Here is a 19,894-nt window from a genome sequence, read left to right as displayed (position 1 = left end):
CTAATAGTAGTTTGTAATACAAAAAGTGAATAATCTTTAATTTCTAAAACTGTGATGTACTTCACGAGTGGATTCTTGGATTTATTTTCAAGAGACATGGGAATCCATTTAATCTTCATTACTGCTTATAGGTAACAATTTAATGTTCTTTCTCCATTATTCTTGTCTCTGTTTTGAACAGCTATTTTTAAATGCTAACAATAAGGTGGCAGACAAGAACGAGAAAGACCTTGCCAACAAATTACTGACAGAAATGAATGAGGACCAGGTATCTACAAAGCCTGCATCTTGTTTCAGCTGAAGTCCAGAATCAGTCAATGGGAGTAACTATTCCTGTACTTTTCTTCTTACATCTTAAAATACACAAACAGTATCTAATTCTAATATTCACTAATTACTTTTGAAAATTATTTAAAAATTGAAATAAAAATTGCTTTCCTCTAAAGGATAAATATCTTCATGGTTGATATAAACAAACAATGTGTATTTTTTTTTTTTAGTTTGAGGAGATATAAAGTACAGGAATGGGATCCCAAATATCAATGCTGTCCACCTGGTGGTGACTTTCATATTTTGGGGGCTTCCTTTTCTAAGCACTGTGGTACATTGAGACCTTAGGGCTTTGTTTGTGAATATGTATGGTCATTGTTAATATCTTGATTCTTTGCTTCTTATTGACAAGTAATGATTGTACTTTAATGGACAACTCAAATCTTAGAGGAAGGGAAGAAGAAGCTGAATGCTTTGAGTGTTAATTTAGCATAAAACTTGACTTTTTTCCGTTCTAAAAATTCAATTCTATATGGGTATGATAAAGTAAAAATATGTAATTTTGTTGCTTCTCACAATACATTAGATAATTTAGTTTGAAAGAAAACTACCTATAAAAATTACTTTGCTATTTTTCTTTTCCAAAATGTTTGTGAGAGAACTTACATTATATCTTTTATTAACATTGTTTTAATGTCCAGGTTTATAAATAGAGTTATGGTACTACAAGAGACATTATAATCCATTGTTTTCTATTCTGGGTGTGAAATATCAATTTACAGAGTACTGTTTTAGATTTTTCTGTAAGTATTAATCTATCTTAAGGCCTACTTACATGGATTAATAACGCAATTATAATAGTCTCTTAGAGGCTTATGTTATACCTTCAAATTGTAGGTGAAATGAAGTTTTTTTTGCTTCTCTTGGATGAAGTCTAGGACTGATTTTATTTGTATGAAATTCTGTATGCAGAATGTTTAGTGCATATTGTAATATGTTTATTCTATACAATATTTAACAAACACTATAAACAAAAACCAGGATTCTAAATTAAGTAACTTGTCTAAAATTGGTAAAGTTTAGCTTAATACTACAAAGATCTAATACTCAAAGTTGTTTTGCTCGGAGGGAGAGAGGAAGATACTATTTGTGGAGTGACTAGAGTCAGCTCATAGTAATATGTTCTTGAAAGAAGATTTTTAGGATTGTTTTTACAACTTTGTAGTTCTCATCGTATGCTTTCATGATTGACTAAGCCTGATATAATAGTCGTGTTCTGTCTTTTAATATTGTTGATGTTAGTTTTGGTTTCTGCAATAAATACACTGTCCTGAAATTTAACAGATCTCTTCTTTACGATGAAGCTTAAACAATAAAAGGCAAAATGAAGCTAGTTTTTATTTTTTCATAAAACTTTTTGCATTAAAAGGTGCCTTCTCAGAAACATGACAGTACTTACGTATGTCATTTTATGTATCTGCTTCAAAGTTTGCACTTTATGTAAAAATAGATATACATAATTGTTTACAAGTATGATTAATTGGTGTATGCACATACCGTTTCAGTTTTAACAAAGGGTTTGGAAATGAAGTGAAGAAGATTATTTTAGCTATCTTATACATGCAAGTGGAATTTAAACCCAGAAAGTTCAAGTGTATTTTTGAAGGGAAATTAAAACATAATAGAATTTCCAATGATAGATCTCCTTCCCTTCCTCTTGAGATTGTCCATTATTTTTAAAAAGCATGTGTTAAGCTTGGTGTTTTTTTCTTAAAACATTTTAATGTAATGAGTGAATGTTGCTTTATCCTTCTTGACACATGGCTTATTTTCTGTTAAGTAGGTAACTTTTCTTGCAGGTTACAGTGTTTCAGAAATCCATTTCATTGAAAGAGGAATGTAATGCATGTTAAGTAATTATTTCTTTTTTTCAGGTTTTCAGGACAAAGGTTTCCTAACTGAATAAAAATCTTGAACACATTTGTTAATTTCTTGCTTTTTTTGCCCCCTCTGGTAGGCATTTCAGGGACAGTTGGATTGTTTGGCTGTATCAACCATTCAGGCTTTGACAGCAGTCATGAACAAGTCTCCAGCTGCTAAGGTAAACCATATATCCTCCCAGCTTTAAGATGTTGTCTTAGATATACTAGTTTTCACTATATAAATCCCGAAGTAATATATGAAAGTATATAATACTTATAGGTTTAACACGTGAAATGAAATAGTTCACAAAATAATATCATCTTAGCATAAGAATAAGCATACTATTAATTGCTTATACTGCTGATAATTTTAAAGACAAATCCCTGTGGGCACTACTTTAGGATTTTAAATGACATTGATGATTGAATTATAAACTAATAGGGATTTACAATGTTGTTCAAAGAATGGGACAGTGGTACTGGTGTTGAAATGTTGAAGTGATCATTTTAAGTGATTCTATGGTTAGTGAATTTAAGAAATTTATGTATTTTTATATTATAGTTTTTCTTCATTAATAAAATAATCACTATTTAGTCAGTTTATGACTGCCTAGAATGTGAACATTTTTCACATGTGAATAGACTATCAATTTGGGACTTGTTTTTCCAGATTGTGTGGCCATGGGAATTCTGCTTCTTTGTTTATAGTCACTAACCCTCAGGGTTTTCTGTCCCCTCTCATTCTCTACTACTGACCATTGTTCTGTCCACTTACGTTGGTAGTTACCTTACATGCTGATAGTTACCTTATTGGTTTTTGTCAGGATTAGTGAGATCATCTGTGTAAAGTGGTTAGCCTAGTGCCAGGCAGATGCTAAATGTCAGTGACGGTTATTATTATTACCACTTTATGCTTTTATCTGCCATGTCTAATATACTTCATGTCTTGCCTTTCTGGTACCAGAAATGAATTAATTACTGCCTGTTTCTTGAGCCATGCCTTCAGTTGTATTCCTTAGTTTCCATTGGTTTGTGTTAGGGGATTGTAACTTTTGCTCGAGAAATGTTAATGTAGCTCATGGTTAGGTTGCTGTTGAATAGGCTTTTACAACTTTTACAGTATGGTTTATGACTTTAATCTCCATTTAATAGTAGTTTCTATACGGAAGAAATCATTTTAACTTCTCAGTAATTGGTTTTTGATCATAATGGACCACCTGTACTGTATTCTGAAATTCAAGCTTAAAAGATATTCAAGTCTTTTTAAAAGATATTTTTTTAAACTCTGTAATATCTTGCATGGTTTACAATTCAAAAGGTTATATAACAAAAATACCTTTATTTTTTTTTTTTGAGTCAGAGTCTCGCTCTGTTGCCCGGGCTAGAGTGAGTGCCGTGGCATCAGCCTAGCTCACAGCAACCTCAAACTCCTGGGCTTAAGCGATCCTACTGCCTCAGCCTCCCGAGTAGCTGGGACTATAGGCATGCGCCACCATGCCCGGCTAATTTTTTCTATATATATTTTTAGTTGTCCATATAATTTCTTTCTATTTTTAGTAGAGACGGGGTCTCGCTCTTGCTCAGGCTGGTCTTGAACTCCTGACCTCGAGCGATCCACCCGCCTCGGCCTCCCAGAGTGCTAGGATTACAGGCGTGAGCCACCACGCCCGGCCACAAAAATACCTTTAAAAAAAAATTTCCTTCCTATCCTTGACCCAAAACAATTACTCCCCTCCCCAGAAGCAACCAGTCTTACTGGTTTTACTTAAACCTTTTGATATTTTAGTGAGTGTATATATTTTTACCTAATTTAATGGGCCAATTTAGTATGTTCTAGGTTTTTTGGTTGTCTTTATATTTCACTTCATGGCTTTGGGTGCCCACTCATTCAAAAATACATGTGATACAGGACTTCCTAAAATGAACTTGGGGCTCCAGATAATTCAGACCATTTAGGTACAAAATAGCAGAGAGAGAAAACTCTTTGTATTCAGTTTCTTTCTGGCCACCACTCAAAATTGCCAGAACTCTTTAATGTAATCCTTTGAGGTTTATGTCTGATTCCTTTTACCCTCACAGTCTCATTTTTTCTCTAGTTTTGTTTTGACTTCACCTAATATTCTAATTACAAATGAAGTGAAAACAGTAGAGGAAGTGTCATGCCCTAATCTGCAAATAATATAATAACTCTATAATACACAGTTAATGCTAATTTTTTTTTTTTTTATTTTGGTAGATTATTGTAACTTTCTTATTCTAGAAAATATATGGATTATGTTTTAAGATGAAGGCATGTCACTTAAGAAAACATTGAATTCATAATATTTTTATTTAATATTAAGTTAATTAGCTTAAATGGGTATTGTTCATTATTTTTAATATCCCAACAAATTTAGTCTTTGAAAATGTGCTTTGATGTATTGTTTTCCCCTTCTAGGAAGTATTTAAAGAAAGAATTGGTTACACACATATGTTTGAAGTATTAAAATCCCTGGGTCAGCCACCACTGGAACTACTTAAAGAACTTATGAATATGGTGAGTTTTTAATCTTTATTAAAAGAAGTTCCATTATCTCCATTTCAAAAATGACAGCTAACCTTTTGTCTTTTATGTTGCTTTACAGGCTGTAGAGGGTGACCACACCTCGGTTGGGATTTTGGGCATTAGTAATGTCCAGCCTCTCTTGCTTCTTATCCAGTGGCTTCCAGAACTAGAATCCCATGACCTGCAAATCTTCATCTCTGATTGGCTGAAAAGAATTTGTTGTCTTAATAGGCAGAGTCGGACTATTTGTGTCAATGCAAACATGGGAATTAGAATCATTGAAACACTTGACTCCCATTCTTCCCTCCATCGAATTTGTGCTGAGAACTTGATTGCAATCCATGGTTCCTTGGGGAGTCAGTCAGTGAGCTCAGAAGAAATCCGTCGACTACTACGATTGCTGAGAGTGGATGAATCTGAATGTATTCACCCTTACATCACTCCTGTGACTCGAGCAATCCTGACAATGGCCCGAAAACTAAGTCTAGAGAGTGCACTGCAGTATTTTAATTTGTCACATAGTATGGCAGGAATTTCTGTGCCTCCCATACAGAAATGGCCAGGGTCTGCCTTTTCGTTTAGTGCTTGGTTTTGCTTAGATCAGGATCAGTTGTCTCTTGGCATTGCTAACAAAGGAGGAAAAAGAAAACAATTGTACAGGTACTAGTCCAAGTTATGGAATATAGATGAATACTGTCATAACAATATATGCTGTGACTCTTAAACAGGAAAAAGTTTTTCCAAGCATCTAGTGTGTTTTTTTTTAAGGTGGGGAGTGAGGACGGGGATTCAATTTCCCTTTTTTTTTTTTGAGACAGAGTCTCACTCTGTCACCCTGGGTAGAGTGGAGTGGTATCATGGTAGCTCACTGCAACCCAAACTCCTGGGCTCAGGTAATCCTCCTGCCTCAGCCTCCCAAATAGCTGGGACTACAGGCGGATACCAGAATGCCTGGCTGATTTTTCTATTTTTAGTAGAGATGTGGTCTCAGTCTTGCTCAGGCTGGTCTTAAACTCCTGATCTCAAGCGATCCTCCCGCCTCAGCCTCTCAGAGTACTAGGATTACACGTGTGAGCCACTGTGCTACGCCAAGCATCTAGTTTTTAAATGTGCAAGAATTTATCTAAAATGTTTTCAGTCTTAGTCTGCACATAACTTAATTATAAATGCCTTATTGCTTTCATAATAATAGGTGTATTTCTCAAATATTTTGTTAAGTTCTGAGACCTGTTTGGAAATAAGTTTCCTTCTTAAAAGTAGTGTAAATGTGGAGAAAAAAGGAATAATAAGTTTGAAAATGAATGATGATCTCTGTTCCATTGAACATGCTGTATGTTTATATGAAGGAACAGAAAACCTGTGTGTATATACATCCAGACTTTACTAACTAGCTAGTAATTTTTAATATGTCTTGTGATTTTTAAGACCTTTAACTTATACTTTCTGAATCCTATGTGGAAGAATTTTGAAAATTTGAAACTTTATGGTTTTACTTTTGCTAGTGAAATTCCACTTATAAGTCTACCTTTTATAATTTACTAAACTCTTATGCCCAAAAAAGATTTTAAAAATATCGTTGAAACAACATTGTATTGATGTGTGACAATAGAATGTAAACCATAGCATTGTTGATAAAGATGTTCATGATGGCTTTATGATTTTGTATGCTTCAGTGATGATGAAACTCAACAAGTGGCTTCAAGTGTTCTGATAATATATATTTTTGTTAGCTTTTTTACAGGAAGTGGCATGGGTTTTGAAGCTTTTGTTACCCATTCAGGTATGTTGGTTGTGGCAGTGTGCACAAAAAGAGAATACGCAACAGTTATGCTTCCTGACCACAGTTTCTGTGATTCCCTCTGGGTAAGGCTTTAGGGCATCACATTTAACTATTAATATGGTTAATACTATTTACTATCATCATCATAAAATCAGGAGTAATCATTTTTCTGCTAAAAAAAATTGAACATTACGATTCCTTGGTTTTCTAGAAGCAAATTTGATTTTGAGTTTCAATTTTAAATGAGATGATAGGTTGTTAAAAACAATGCATTTGTATTGCTTTTCTAAAAATATATAATGCTTCTCATTGGCTAAACCGATTCTAAATATTACTTATAGCCTTGGAAATATAGAAAAGTTACTATGTTACAGTCTGTGTAAATTTTCTAGAATAGGATTAAGTGCTTTTGTAGTACTACAGAAAAAATTGTTATTCACTTTGAAAACATCATTTTAATCAGCATTTAACTATGCTTAATCTTAATGTTCTGCTGTTCACACAAACTAGTTATAGAGTAATATTGTGAAAGCATTTTTCATTCCAAAGACGTAATGTAATTTTAGTCTTTTAAATGTGTGTTTTACTTCACCAGCACAACATAACCATTGTTCACATGCCTGGAAAAAGGCCCTTTGGTCAGAGCCTTGTCTATATTTATGACAACGGACAGCAGAAGGTTTCTGCACCTCTCAGATTTCCTGCCATGAATGAAGTAAGCATATCTGACCTACTCTTTACAGATACGATTGAGAACTCTTGAAAATTTTCAGTTAACGTAGAAGGTTCTGTTTATTCTAAATATGTGCCCCCAAATTTTAAAGTGTTTTCTATATTCTAAGACATATTAAGTTACTATTCAATTCTGTTAGCCTGTCATTATTAGATGAAATCAAACAATGAGAATAAAGGAAAACAATTCAAGGAAGAAAACAAATGTAATTAAAGTCTTGGAAAAAGAGACTTATAACAGGAAAGCCAAAGAAATGAATACAGCATACCAAGGTGTCATTTAATAAAGCTCTCCAAATATGTGAAATACTTAGGAGAATATTATGATGAATCTTTTCCATCTCCATTATAATTGAAACAATGAAGAAACTTAAAACTTTCACATTGCAGTTAGGTATAAAATAGAATTTATTTACTGAGGTGGTTCTCAAAGAACACTAGTATAAAAAGTTCATTGAGAATTTTTGGATAATTTTGAGAGGGCCTTTTCTGAAGGTAATGGAATGGAGTAGAATATTTATCAAGTCCTAGGATTCAAGTCATTCCTTCTGGCTTTTCATCTCAATGACAGGATAGCCTGTAATTAGTGTCAATATTCATGTGTAATTCTCTGTTTATAAATTTTAAGGGAGAAAAGTAGTTTTCTTGATTTTAGAAAACAGTAAAAAAAAAGTTTTATAATAAACACTCTTTAAAAATTCAAAATTTGCATAAGGATATAAAGTGGGTCATAAAAGTAATGCATCCAAATTCTGTAGATCAAAGGTAACTTTGCTAATGATTTCTTATGTATATATACGAATGTGCACATTATGATCCAGTAAAAATAAAACTGCTTCCACTTTTATTTTCAATTTATTTATTTTTGTAATTTTATGTACTGTTTAATTTTAAATATGAGGCTAGATATTTAATTAAAATTGTATAATTTTTTTGTTTCTTAATTTTTAGCCTTTTACTTCATGTTGTATTGGTTCAGCTGGACAAAGAACCACCACTCCTCCACCATCCCAAATCCCAGATCCACCTTTTTCTTCTCCCATTAGCCCTCATCGGACATCATTTGGTGGAATTCTTTCATCAGCCTCCTGGGGAGGAACAATTGAAAAATCAAAATTGATTACCAAATTGATATCAGCTGGAACCCAAGACAGTGAATGGGGATGTCCCACATCTCTGGAGGGTCAGCTAGGGTCTGTTATCATCTTCTATGAAGCACTACAGCCTTCTCAGGTGAAGGCATTATATTTAGCAGGTGAGCATGTACAGTCATAATGCTTAATTAAATTTAGAGTTTTTTCTGTTGTCTAAATGTATTCTGAAAGATATATTTGATCTAAACAGTGTATTTGTTTTAATTGAAGCTGAAAGGGAAGAAAAAGCCCACCATGTATCATACTTTTTTTGCTAGGCATAAATAAAGCAAATCTTTGGAAAATATTTTTAAAATCATCCATAATACTGCCTCTATTAGTCTGCTAGGGCTGCCATAACAAAATTCCACAGACTGGGTAGCTTTAACAATAGCAGTTTATTTTCTCACAGTCTGGAAGCTAGAAGTTCAAGATCAAGGTACCATCAGATTTGATTTCTAGTGAGGTTCTGTTCCTGACTTACAGGTTGCTGCCTTCTTGCTGTGTCTTCACATGATCTTTTCTCTGTGTGCACATGAACAGAGAAAGAGATCTCTGGTATCTCTTCTTATAAGGGGCCTTATCAGATTAGGGCCCTACCCTTATGACTTCATTTAAACTTAATTACATTCTTAAAGGTTGGGGTTATGGCTTTAACATAAGAATTTTAGGGGAACATAGTTTGGTCCATAACACTGCCAATACTTTTGACAGATTTTAATGATAGAAACAGAATATAAGCCTATCATAAGAAATTATATAACTGATTCCAAAATCATGAGTCTTATTCTAAAACTTACCATTTTTACAATTGGTATATTAATGTATCTGAAGAATCCATGAAGGCAGTAGAATTAGACCTTGGATAAGTTTTTTTTTTTTTTGGAGACAGAGTCTCTCTCTGTTGCCCAGCCTAGAGTGCCATGGTGTCAGCCTAGCTCACAGCAACCTCAAACTCCTGGGCTCAAGCAATCCTTCTGCCTCAGCCTCCCGAGTAGCTGGGACTACAGGCATGCGCCACCATGACCAGCTAATTTTTTCTATATATTTTTAGTTGTCCAGCTAATTTCTTTCTATTTTTTTTAGTAGAGACGGGGCCTCACTCTTGCTCAGGCTGGTCTCCAACTCCTGAGCTCAAATGATCCGCCCGCCTCGACCTCCCAGAGTGCTAGGATTACAGGCGTGAGCCACCATGCTTGGCTGGCTATGATTTTAAACATATATACCAATGATTATTATTGGATCCTAATTACTTTCAAAATTATAACTGTACTCTAACAATATGTTCAGGAGTAAAGCCTTTAAGAGTCATATACTTTAACTCAGCAGAGTAGCTTATTTGTCAAAATGTCTTTTTTAGATTGCATGGGAATTTTGAGATGAATGGGACTGTACAGATTTTCAAAGTTTCTATTAGAACCGTATCATTACTTTGAAACTCACCCAAATAATTTGAAGGTGATCTGTAATCTAAATAAATTCCAAGTTAATAATAAGTTGTTTAGTGTAGTTATTATAGCTTTCGAGTTTAGATTTTGTTCTTATAATTTTTCCTACTTATTATTTCACTTTTAAATAATAATTGTTACATAGTTTTCATAAATAATTGTTTTTAGTGGCTACGTAATAGTTCCTTGGATTCATAATGTATAATTTACTTAGGTCATTTATAATTTTTAATACTGATAAAAACTTCAAATTTTAAGTATGATATACTTAATGGTTTTTCTTATTTTGATGTGCTTAATGATGAATTCCCAGGTTAAATATTTAAAGTGTGTGAATATTTTTATAGCTCAATATATGTTGTCTAATCAGTTTCCAGAAAGGAATATACCAATTCACAATGCCTACCAATAACACTTGAGTGTACCAGTTTCTCCACAGCCTCAATAATATGGAATGGTCAATACTGTTTTCTCCAATTAGATGTAAAATGGAACCTTGTTTTGATTTGTATTTCTTTGATTTTTTAGTAGTTGAGAATTTTTTCTTACTCATTTGCTATTCTATTTCTGTGATGCCTAATCACATTTTTGATTCAGTGTTTTGCTCTTTTGTCTTATATATTTGAATTGGTTTACATTAAACTAATAGATTTTGCTATATTTGATAACAGTTTTTAATGCTATATACAGTTTCTTTTCTAGAGTGGAGCTTGATCCACTCCTCAACTTTTTTTTTTTTTTTTTTTTTGTGAGACAGAATCTCACTCTATTGCCCGGGCTAGAGTGAGTGTCGTGGTGTCAGCCTAGCTCACAGCAACCTCAAACTCCTGGGCTCAAGCGATCCTACTGCCTCAGCCTCCCGAGTAGCTGGGACTACAGGCATGCGCCACCATGCCTGGCTAATTTTTTCTATATATATTTTAGTTGTCCAGATAATTTCTTTCTATTTTTAGTAGAGATGGGGTCTCGCTCTTGCTCAGGCTGGTCTTGAACTCCTGACCTCGAGCGATCCACCCGCCTCGGCCTCCCAGAGTGCTAGGATTACAGGCGTGAGCCACCACGCCCGGCCCACTCCTCAACTTTTATAGGTTTTCGATATAATTGAAGGTAATATAAAAACTAAAGTACATTTTAGCTAATGTTTTTTAACTGTGTTGTTTGAGTAGCTTGAAACAGCTTAGTTTTAAATTTTGTTCTGATAACACAGAACCAGAGAGACTGTATATATTCAATGATGTATGTATATGTGTATAAATAATTTTGCAGGTCCAAATTGTTTAAGCCCTTGGAAATGTCAAGAGTCTGATATGGCTGACCTGCCCGGTAATGTCCTTCTTCACTACACAGCAAAGGTCAGAGTAAATTCACGGACTGTCCATGTTGTTATAAGTATGCTGTGAACTGGAGTTCTTTTCTATTCCTTCTGTCGCTTCAGTGGGTAATTGAAAGGAGGGGCTTGAATTGCCATTTTAAAAATTGTGAATTTTCAAAGGAAGGTGAGAAGCAGTAAAAATTAAGATGTACCTTCTCTACTCGGGTTTAAAGGTTACTAGCATTATGTCATCCCAGTAGTATGAATAGGAATAGTTGTAGTTGGAATTTGTACTAATGACTTCAGTAAATGAGACTGTCCTTGTATTCTCTGAGTTTATTGAGAGATAAAACAGAATTGTGCTCAGCTTTTTGTTTGTTTTTTAATGTGATATAGCAAAAAAAAAAAAAAAGAAAGAAATGTTTGCTTCCAAAGGAGAAAAAAGTAACTACCTATGTGCATACCATGCCCAGTCCTTTTTCCTTCAAGGATTTATCTAGTAAAAGTAATTGTGGTCAGCAAGGACTGAGGGAAAGAAAATAAAAGGTAGAACTGGGAGGAAAAAAAGGGAAAAAGAGGTAGGCCAGGCACAGTGGCCACACCTGTAATCCCAGCACTTCAGGAGGATTGTTTGAGGCCAGGAGTTTGAGACTAGCCTGGGCAACATAGGAAGACCCCAACTCTACAAAAAAATTGAAAAATTAGCCAGTCATAGTGGCGCACACTGATAGTCCCAGCTACTCGGGAGGCTGAGGTGGAAGGATCACTTGAACCCAGGAATCTGAGGTTACAGTGAGCTGTGATCAGACCACTGCATTCCAGCGTGGATGACAGAGTGGACCCTATCTCAAAAAAAAAAAAAAAAAAAAAAGAAGAAAAGGGAGAAGTAGCAAAAAACATCAGAGGTCTCAATTATACTCAATGCTACATGGACTCAGAAAATGCTTTGGTTTTGTGAGATTATATATTTTTGAGTATCTTTTTCTGGTTTAGCCAGCTGGTACATGATCATAATTTATTACTTTTGATTTTTTTTGTTGTACCTGACCTATTAAAATTAACTTTTTGAGAAATAAACTTGTTATTTTGATAAATTTCAAAGGTAGACAGAAGTCAAAAGAATGGTAAAGTGATATCCTGTATGTTTTTCACTTAAATTTATCAATTATTAACATTTTGCCATACTTGCTTACTTTATTTTTTCTTTTGTACTTGCTAACTTTATCTCAAATAATTCGTGAAAGCAAATTGACATAGCTGTCAAAACACTTCATCCCTAAATATTTCTACATAATCATTTACCTACATAAGAAAGTGATCCATAGTTCATCTAGTAAGCAATCTATATTCAAATTTTCCCCAAAATATTTATTTAGCCTTTTAGAAACTAATACTGGATCCAGTCAAGGTTCATGTATTCCATTTGATATAATGTCACTTAAATCTTATATTTTGTTTTTCATAACTTTTTTTTTTTTTTTTTTTGAGGCAGAGTCTTGCTTTGTTGCCCGGGCTAGAGTGAGTGCCATGGCGTCAGCCTAGCTCACAGCAACCTCAAACTCCTGGGCTTAAGTGATCCTTCTGCCTCAGCCTCCCGAGTAGCTGGGACTACAGGCATGCGCCACCATGCCCGGCTAATTTTTTCTATATATATTTTAGTTGTCCATATAATTTCTTTCTATTTTTAGTAGAGACGGGGTCTTGCTCTTGCTCAGGCTGGTCTCAAACTCCTGACCTCGAGCGATCCACCGCTTTGGCCTCCCAGAGTGCTAGGATTTTACAGGCGTGAGCCACTGCGCCCGGCCTGTTTTTCATAGCTTTTTTCTCAAAGAAATGTTTGTCTACCCAACTATATTTTACATTATTTCTTTGATGGGTCATATCTTATTTGTATTCTCTACTATCTAATATAGATAGCTAGGATATAATTACATTTAATCCAAATAACATATTTAGTGGCATGTTCTAGGCATGTGATGATCAACTGGTCTTTTTGACATCTGGTCATTGTATTCTTTTTACAAAGTAACCTTGAACTTGATTACATTAATGTTGGATTTTTTTTTTAATATTGAAAGTAAAAAATCTATATTATTAAAAAAATAGCTATTGCCTTGTTTTTCCCCAAGAAACCCAATATGACCAACATATACAATTAAACAGTTTACTGAAGCAATATTTCTCCAAAGTGGTGATATGTCATGAGACAAGGGTCTGGTCTGGTCTTTTCTTTTCTCTCTTTCCCTCCCTCCCTTTCTTCCTTGCTTTCTTCCTTCTGTTCCCTCCCCTCCCCTCCCCTGCCCTCCCCTCCATTTTTCTTTCTTTGTTCGTTTCTTTTCTTTTCTCTTTTCTTTTCTTTCTTTGGAATAGGGGTTAGGTTCAAGCATGCTTCATTACCTGCAAATTCACGGAATGAACGTGAAGTTATATGCCTTTATGAATGGAAGTTAACAAAATGACTTTAACAGTTTCTGGAGTTGCAGACTACGTTCTCAATCTGAATAAAGCCAGAATTGTCTGTCAGTAACATGAGGGAAAGTAGTGTCTTATACCTGTAATTGGATATTTATATCATGATACATTTTTCTGTTCCATGATTTCTGTATCTTGCATTTTAATCACATATTTTATGTGTATCATGAAATTGTGCCTAGGGAAGTACTAATGGGAATAAAACATTGACCTTTTTTTAAAAGCAAAAAAATCTGTTTATATATATTGGTTTAAAAGAGAAAAAATTTAAAACTCTGTAACTGGCGAATAAGTTTCAGCTATAGCCCATTTGTCAAATGACAGGCAGCAGTGACCTGCTTTTGAAGAGTGAGTGCTTTAGAATCTAGTGCCTGATTCCTTCTTTTAAGAGACTGAGAACATTGCTTGACATTCTATGCTGAAAGAAAAAAAAAAGGGAGACAGGGAACAGTAATACCAAAATTCATATGATGGGCATCTTATCATTGACTATTCTGTGTATCTCTTAAAATTATGGTGAAATGTTCCATACACAAAGTTATGTTTTGTTCTAATTGCACTTAGTTATTTGCCATATTTTTCTTCTATTCTTAGGCCTGCAAAAATTCAATCTGTCTTGATTTATCTGCTAATTGTTTGCATGGAAGATTAACAGGAAACAAAGTAGTGAACTGGGACATTAAGGTAAATTAATAATAAATGTTGGACGACATATTATATAAGTTTACTGATCCTTTTAAAGATTTTGTCTTTTAAGCACCACCAGATTGTTGTGAATAATATATCTCAGTTAAATGTTACGCAGACAGATAATATGAAGGATAAACAACTGCAAAGTAAAATGACTACACTAGTTGAATGACTGATTTGCTTGAATAAGCAATCAGACTACATTGGTTGAATAACTGCTTTTGTCATGGGTATCTGTAGCACTTTATTATTTCACTTATCATGGTGAATAGTAACACTTGTTTGCTTGACTCTCCAATAGTCCTTAAGAACTTTGAAGGAAGGGCCACTAATTTTTTCACCAGTGCTTAGTACAGGGATATGCAATCAATAATTGCTGACTGAGTGATTCGATTAGTAAAGGTTAGTTAGGCTGATGTGAAAGAGATATTCTATTTCTTAAATACAGTATTTCCTTGAAAGATATCTTAAATAGAAGTTATAGCCTAAGTAAAAGCAAAAGAAATATAAAAGATAGTTATAATGAGTCTTCCTGCTAAATCAGCAAAAAACTTTTCCAGTCAGTTAACACCAATCAAATATGTTTATTGTTTCAATGGAACAGAAATCATTAGGATAATGTTGCCTGTGTAGAAATGAATCCATTAATTAATGTTAGTCTCGTGTTATTCATGTTGTGTAAAGCATTTTCCTCTTTAATTTTGGATAAGAACATTTATCTGTTAACAGTAAGACTTATGACATGATTGACAAAGTCATAAGTTAACTTTTGCTTCACTTGTAAGATTGGTTTTACAAAGCTAGTTCTATGTAGTATTATATATAGAAACCTAATTATTTATACCATGTAGACCTGAAAATCTAAAAATTAAATCATCTTTGGTGCCTTGAGTTACAGCCATGTGGACTAACTAATTAGACTTTTGCCTGATGTGGAAATCAAAAAGGAACAGAATTATCAAGAGAAAGACAACTTTATTATTATTATTATTATTTTTACTGCAGCAAAATCAAAGACAAATGAAATGACTACTGGTAAAAAATGTTTGACATTCAAAAAGTTAATTTACTTACTCTGCAAAGAGCTCTTAAAAATCAGTATGAAAAACAGGCAAAACAAAGTAGCAGATATGTAGGATGAACAAATCTAGAGGTCTAGTGGAAAACATGAGGATTATATTAAATGAAATTATTTTGCACTAGAGAGTTTTGTTAAGTAGATTTTAGTTCTTGTTACAAAAAAGTAACTATGTGAGATGATAGATACGTTAATCTGCTTCACTATAGTAATCATTTTACTATTTGTATGTATCCTGTAACATCATTTTGTAAGCCTCAAATATATATAAAATAAAATTTGTTTTTAAAAATCAGGCAAAGATTATGAAGAGGTTTTTTATAGACTTAAGCTAGGTCCACATGGCCATTCAAAACCTTATATGAGATTCACTGTATATCATGCATAAGCACTTTTTATATATTAGCAGCAACTTTATGACGTAGGTATTATTATTATCCCCATTTATAGATGAAGAAAATGAGACCAGAGAGATATTAGTAACTTATCAAAGGATAGAGAGTATATTTTATTAAGCTACCCAAAATATCCAAAACTTTGAACTTTGGCTGAAACACCCATTCCACCTTTTTATTAAGTAAAAGTAGAGGAGTGGGTCATATTTCTACCACCAAATGCATTTTTTTTATGATTTATTCTGCTGTTCATTATGCCTAATTGCCTATTGACAATTGATTGTTCTTCCATTGTTGGAATTACATTATAAGATCCACTTATGAGCTTATATTTGGATTGCCTGTGTTCAAAAATCCCTAAACTTTGGAAAACAAAGATAAAATAAAAATGTTCTGGCATGATCTGTCTTTAGTATGGACTACAGTGCCCTCTGAGGTTGTTCTTTAAAGCATTTTCCCCTGCAGTGGTTCCTTTAGCTTAGGTTCTTTTAGCTTAGGTTCCTTTAGCTATCCTATATATTGCTTAAAAGTTTATTTAGCAAATTATATTATAACTTCATATATGTTGTATAGATATTAAATGGCAAAATTGCCCTTTTTTAAATAAAATTAAAAGATTATAATTTTCTTTTTAGGACATCATAAACTGCATAGGTGGATTAAATGTACTTTTTCCTTTATTGGAACAAATCAGCCACTTGAGTGAAGGACAGATTCCTGAAGAAATGAGTGAAAGCACAGTTCCTGAAGTGATGACACCTATGGAAAGAGAGGGTATGGTATTGACCTCCACAAAGGCATCAGGTATTATGATGAAATTATTAATAACACAAAATTGTCTTTGAGAAATTTGAGAATTCATTGAAAAATAGATTAAAATATCTTACCACCATTAAGAAGAAACTTAACCCATTTGTAGCTGTAGCAGCTGTCCCTGGTTTTACTAATATAGTTCAGAAAGTTTATGCTTTCATCAAAAAACTAAAGATGTTGTTTTTACTCTCCACTATCCTTAGCTTATACTCTTATTGGAAATATGACTACATTGTTAAATTTGTGGTGGAGAAAATGTTTACATGCCCATATAAGTATACAATACGCAGTTGCTGCTTTTTCTGATTCCTTTGTACAAGTAAGGCTTGGAAACAAACTGCTGAACCAGATTCCTACTTTGTTACAATATGCATTGTGATACAGAAAATGTGATACAAAAGTGATTATAATAATTAAAATAATTAATGGTATGTTCCTGATTCCACAGAGTCAAGACTAGAGAGAAACCTGGTTGCAACATTCATCTTGATTGTGAAGCATTTTATTCAGAGACATCCTATCAACCAGGACAATCTTATTCACTCCCATGGAGTTGCGATTCTTGGTGCCTTACTTCAGAAGGTGAGCCAGTCTAAGACTGTGTTGATGTAGCTAATGATTATAATTAGCATCTAGTGTTGGGTTCTTTCCTTCCTAATAAATACATATAATTTTAAAGATAACAGTATTATAGCCTCATTTATATTAATAGATATAATTTGTTTCACAGGCAGCTTTTAAAAACTCTTATGGAATCATATAAGGATTACTTAGTTTCTATAAGAGTGTGTAATCTTTGATATATATGACCTTGTTTGTTAGCTTTGATGTTTGTGATATTTGAGAAATATAAGACTATTTCAGGAATATGACATTAGGAAAGTATTTTCAAGTGTTGAATAAGAAAAATTACCGTTTAAATTGTTTATATCTTTCTAACCTAGGTACTTCTATTTTTATATTTAGTAGATGTTCTGAATTAATGATTGAAATTATAGCTTAATGACAGTTATTTAAAGTGAGCTTTACAGAACCTTCTGTTTGATTTCAGGTGCCAAGCACCCTGATGGATGTCAGTGTATTGATGGCAATTCAATTACTAATTGAACAGGTATCATTAGAGAAAAATATGCAGCTCCTGCAACAAATGTATCAATATTTACTCTTTGATTTCCGTATTTGGAACCGTGGCGATTTTCCCTTTCGAATTGGTGAGAACAGGCTATTAGACAAAATTTTGTAGTTGTTTTGGAAATTTATAACTACCTGTGTGACTTTATTTTAGAGGTATCATTTACCAGTGAACTTTCTATTTTAGGTCACATACAGTATCTTTCTACCATCATTAAAGACAGCAGGAGAGCTTTCCGAAAGAAGTACGGTGTGCAGTTTCTCCTAGATACACTTAGGATTTATTATGGGTATGATGCCCTTGCTCCTTCTCAGTTTGATATATTGTTTTCTGTCTGCTACACATTGGATTGGTAGATTTTCTCTTTACCAGCAATTCTAATATCTTTTGACTTCAGAGAGGCAAGATAGTGTAGAGGTTAAAATGAACAAGGGATCACATTCATTGGGTTTGAATCTTGCTTTCATTAATTGTGCAGCTGTAGGCAAATTACTCAGCTCCTCTGTGCTTGAGTTTCTGCATCTGTGAAGAGTAGATAATAAGACTATGACCTTCTGTGATTGTTTTAAGGATTAAATTAAATGAGCTAATATAAAGCCACTTCCAATTGTGTCTGCTTCATAATGAGCGTTGTATAAATATAAGCTGTTTTAATATCTTTAATTTTTGTCACTGAAACTCTTAACTTCAAAAGATTTTCCTTAAAAAGAAAAAGAAGCCAAAGGTACTATGAATTTCAATAATTACATGGAAAGATCTTTTTTTACACTATGAATTCTTTTATATAAGAAATACAAAAAATGTAAATATTAAAGTTTCAGTTCATGCACTTTTGTTTTCTCTTTCAGGAGTGGTTGTAAATATAATGAGCTATCTCTAGATGATATTCGAACAATAAGGACTTCTTTGTATGGACTAATTAAATATTTTCTGTGCAAAGGTGGAACTCATGAAGAGATACAAAGTATTATGGGTTACATAGCTGCTACTAATGAAGAAGACCAGGTATTACACCTAAGATAAATCTTTTTCCTTTTTAACATTGAAATTGCCATGTCATCTTATAAATTTGCATTTTGTTTAATTAAATATTTTAAGAGTAAAATATGTATACTGTCACATATAATACCATGCAGTTAAAGAATTAAATTTTGTTGACTAACTGAAAGTTTATTAAAATAGATGGCCATGTAATTTAATATTTCAGTTAGCTAGAAAATATAGTATGTGAAAATAGTTGCTTTGTCTGGTAGTTCTGAAGACAAATGCTCTGCCCCTGAGCTATACCCCCTGTCTGGCAGTTCTGAAGTCTGTTTTCATAGTCTACATGGTATATGTTTACCTATCATCAGAGTTACTGGGTAAATTTCTAACATGAATTTTAATATAACATAGGTGTATAAAAATGTTGCGTCAAGAGTAAATTGTAGGCCGGGCGCGGTGGCTCACGCCTGTAATCCTAGCACTCTGGGAGGTCGAGGTGGGCGGATCGTTTGAGCTCAGGAGTTCGAGACCAGCCTGAGCAAGAGTGAGACCCCGTCTCTACTAAAAATAGAAAGAAATGATCTGGACAACTAAAAATATATAGAAAAAATTAGCCGGGCATGGTGGCGCATGCCTGTGGTCCCAGCTACTCGGGAGGCTGAGGCAGGAGGATCACTTAAGCCCAGGAGTTTGAGGTTGCTGTGAGCTAGGCTGACGCCACGGCACTCTAGCCTGGGCAACAGAGTGAGACTCTGTCTCAATTTAAACAAAAAAAAAAAAAAATAGTAAATTGTAAATGTGTGTCTCATTTTAAAATACTTTTACATACATTATCTGATTTAATCCTTAGAACTACCCTATAAGGCAGTGGTTCTCATCGAATGTTCCCTGACCAGTGTTACCTGGAAACTTGTTAGAAATACAAGTATACTACTGATTCAACTTCCAGGTTATTCTGGTATGCATGGTAAATTTTGAGAACCACTCATAAAATATACACATCAGGAATTACTCTTCTCATTTATACTTTTGGAAATTTATATTCAGGGAGACAATGTGATTTAAAAAGTCACAGCTGATAAATCTTGAACTACAACCCAATTATATTTACTACTGTTTCAGCACTCTTTCTGCATAATCCTCTCAGCACCACAAATTTGAGCAGGTTTATGTCCACTAAAATATTTT

At 33.7% G+C, this 19,894-nt stretch overlaps 1 protein-coding gene across 1 annotated transcript in view; it reads left to right on the top strand.

Annotated features, from left to right (window-relative positions):
* The window catches only part of NBEAL1 (neurobeachin like 1), a 148,971-nt gene that overhangs the window by 57,591 nt on the left and 71,486 nt on the right, over window positions 1–19,894 (top strand). Inside the window, exons 11-24 of the mRNA XM_069468588.1 lie at window positions 182–268; window positions 2,288–2,371; window positions 4,630–4,728; window positions 4,817–5,397; window positions 6,468–6,600; window positions 7,113–7,232; window positions 8,201–8,504; window positions 11,097–11,182; window positions 14,209–14,298; window positions 16,413–16,581; window positions 17,039–17,172; window positions 17,642–17,801; window positions 17,909–18,011; window positions 18,571–18,727. Coding sequence (XP_069324689.1) covers window positions 182–268; window positions 2,288–2,371; window positions 4,630–4,728; window positions 4,817–5,397; window positions 6,468–6,600; window positions 7,113–7,232; window positions 8,201–8,504; window positions 11,097–11,182; window positions 14,209–14,298; window positions 16,413–16,581; window positions 17,039–17,172; window positions 17,642–17,801; window positions 17,909–18,011; window positions 18,571–18,727 — 2,307 coding nt within the window. The remainder of the gene's footprint in view (window positions 1–181; window positions 269–2,287; window positions 2,372–4,629; window positions 4,729–4,816; window positions 5,398–6,467; window positions 6,601–7,112; window positions 7,233–8,200; window positions 8,505–11,096; window positions 11,183–14,208; window positions 14,299–16,412; window positions 16,582–17,038; window positions 17,173–17,641; window positions 17,802–17,908; window positions 18,012–18,570; window positions 18,728–19,894) is intronic.

The sequence above is a fragment of the Eulemur rufifrons genome, chromosome 1, assembly GCF_041146395.1.
Source record: "Eulemur rufifrons isolate Redbay chromosome 1, OSU_ERuf_1, whole genome shotgun sequence".
NCBI classification, from domain to species: domain Eukaryota; kingdom Metazoa; phylum Chordata; class Mammalia; order Primates; family Lemuridae; genus Eulemur; species Eulemur rufifrons.
The sequence above is the reverse complement of the archived record's forward strand: the minus strand, read 5'-3'. Positions and strand labels throughout refer to the sequence as shown.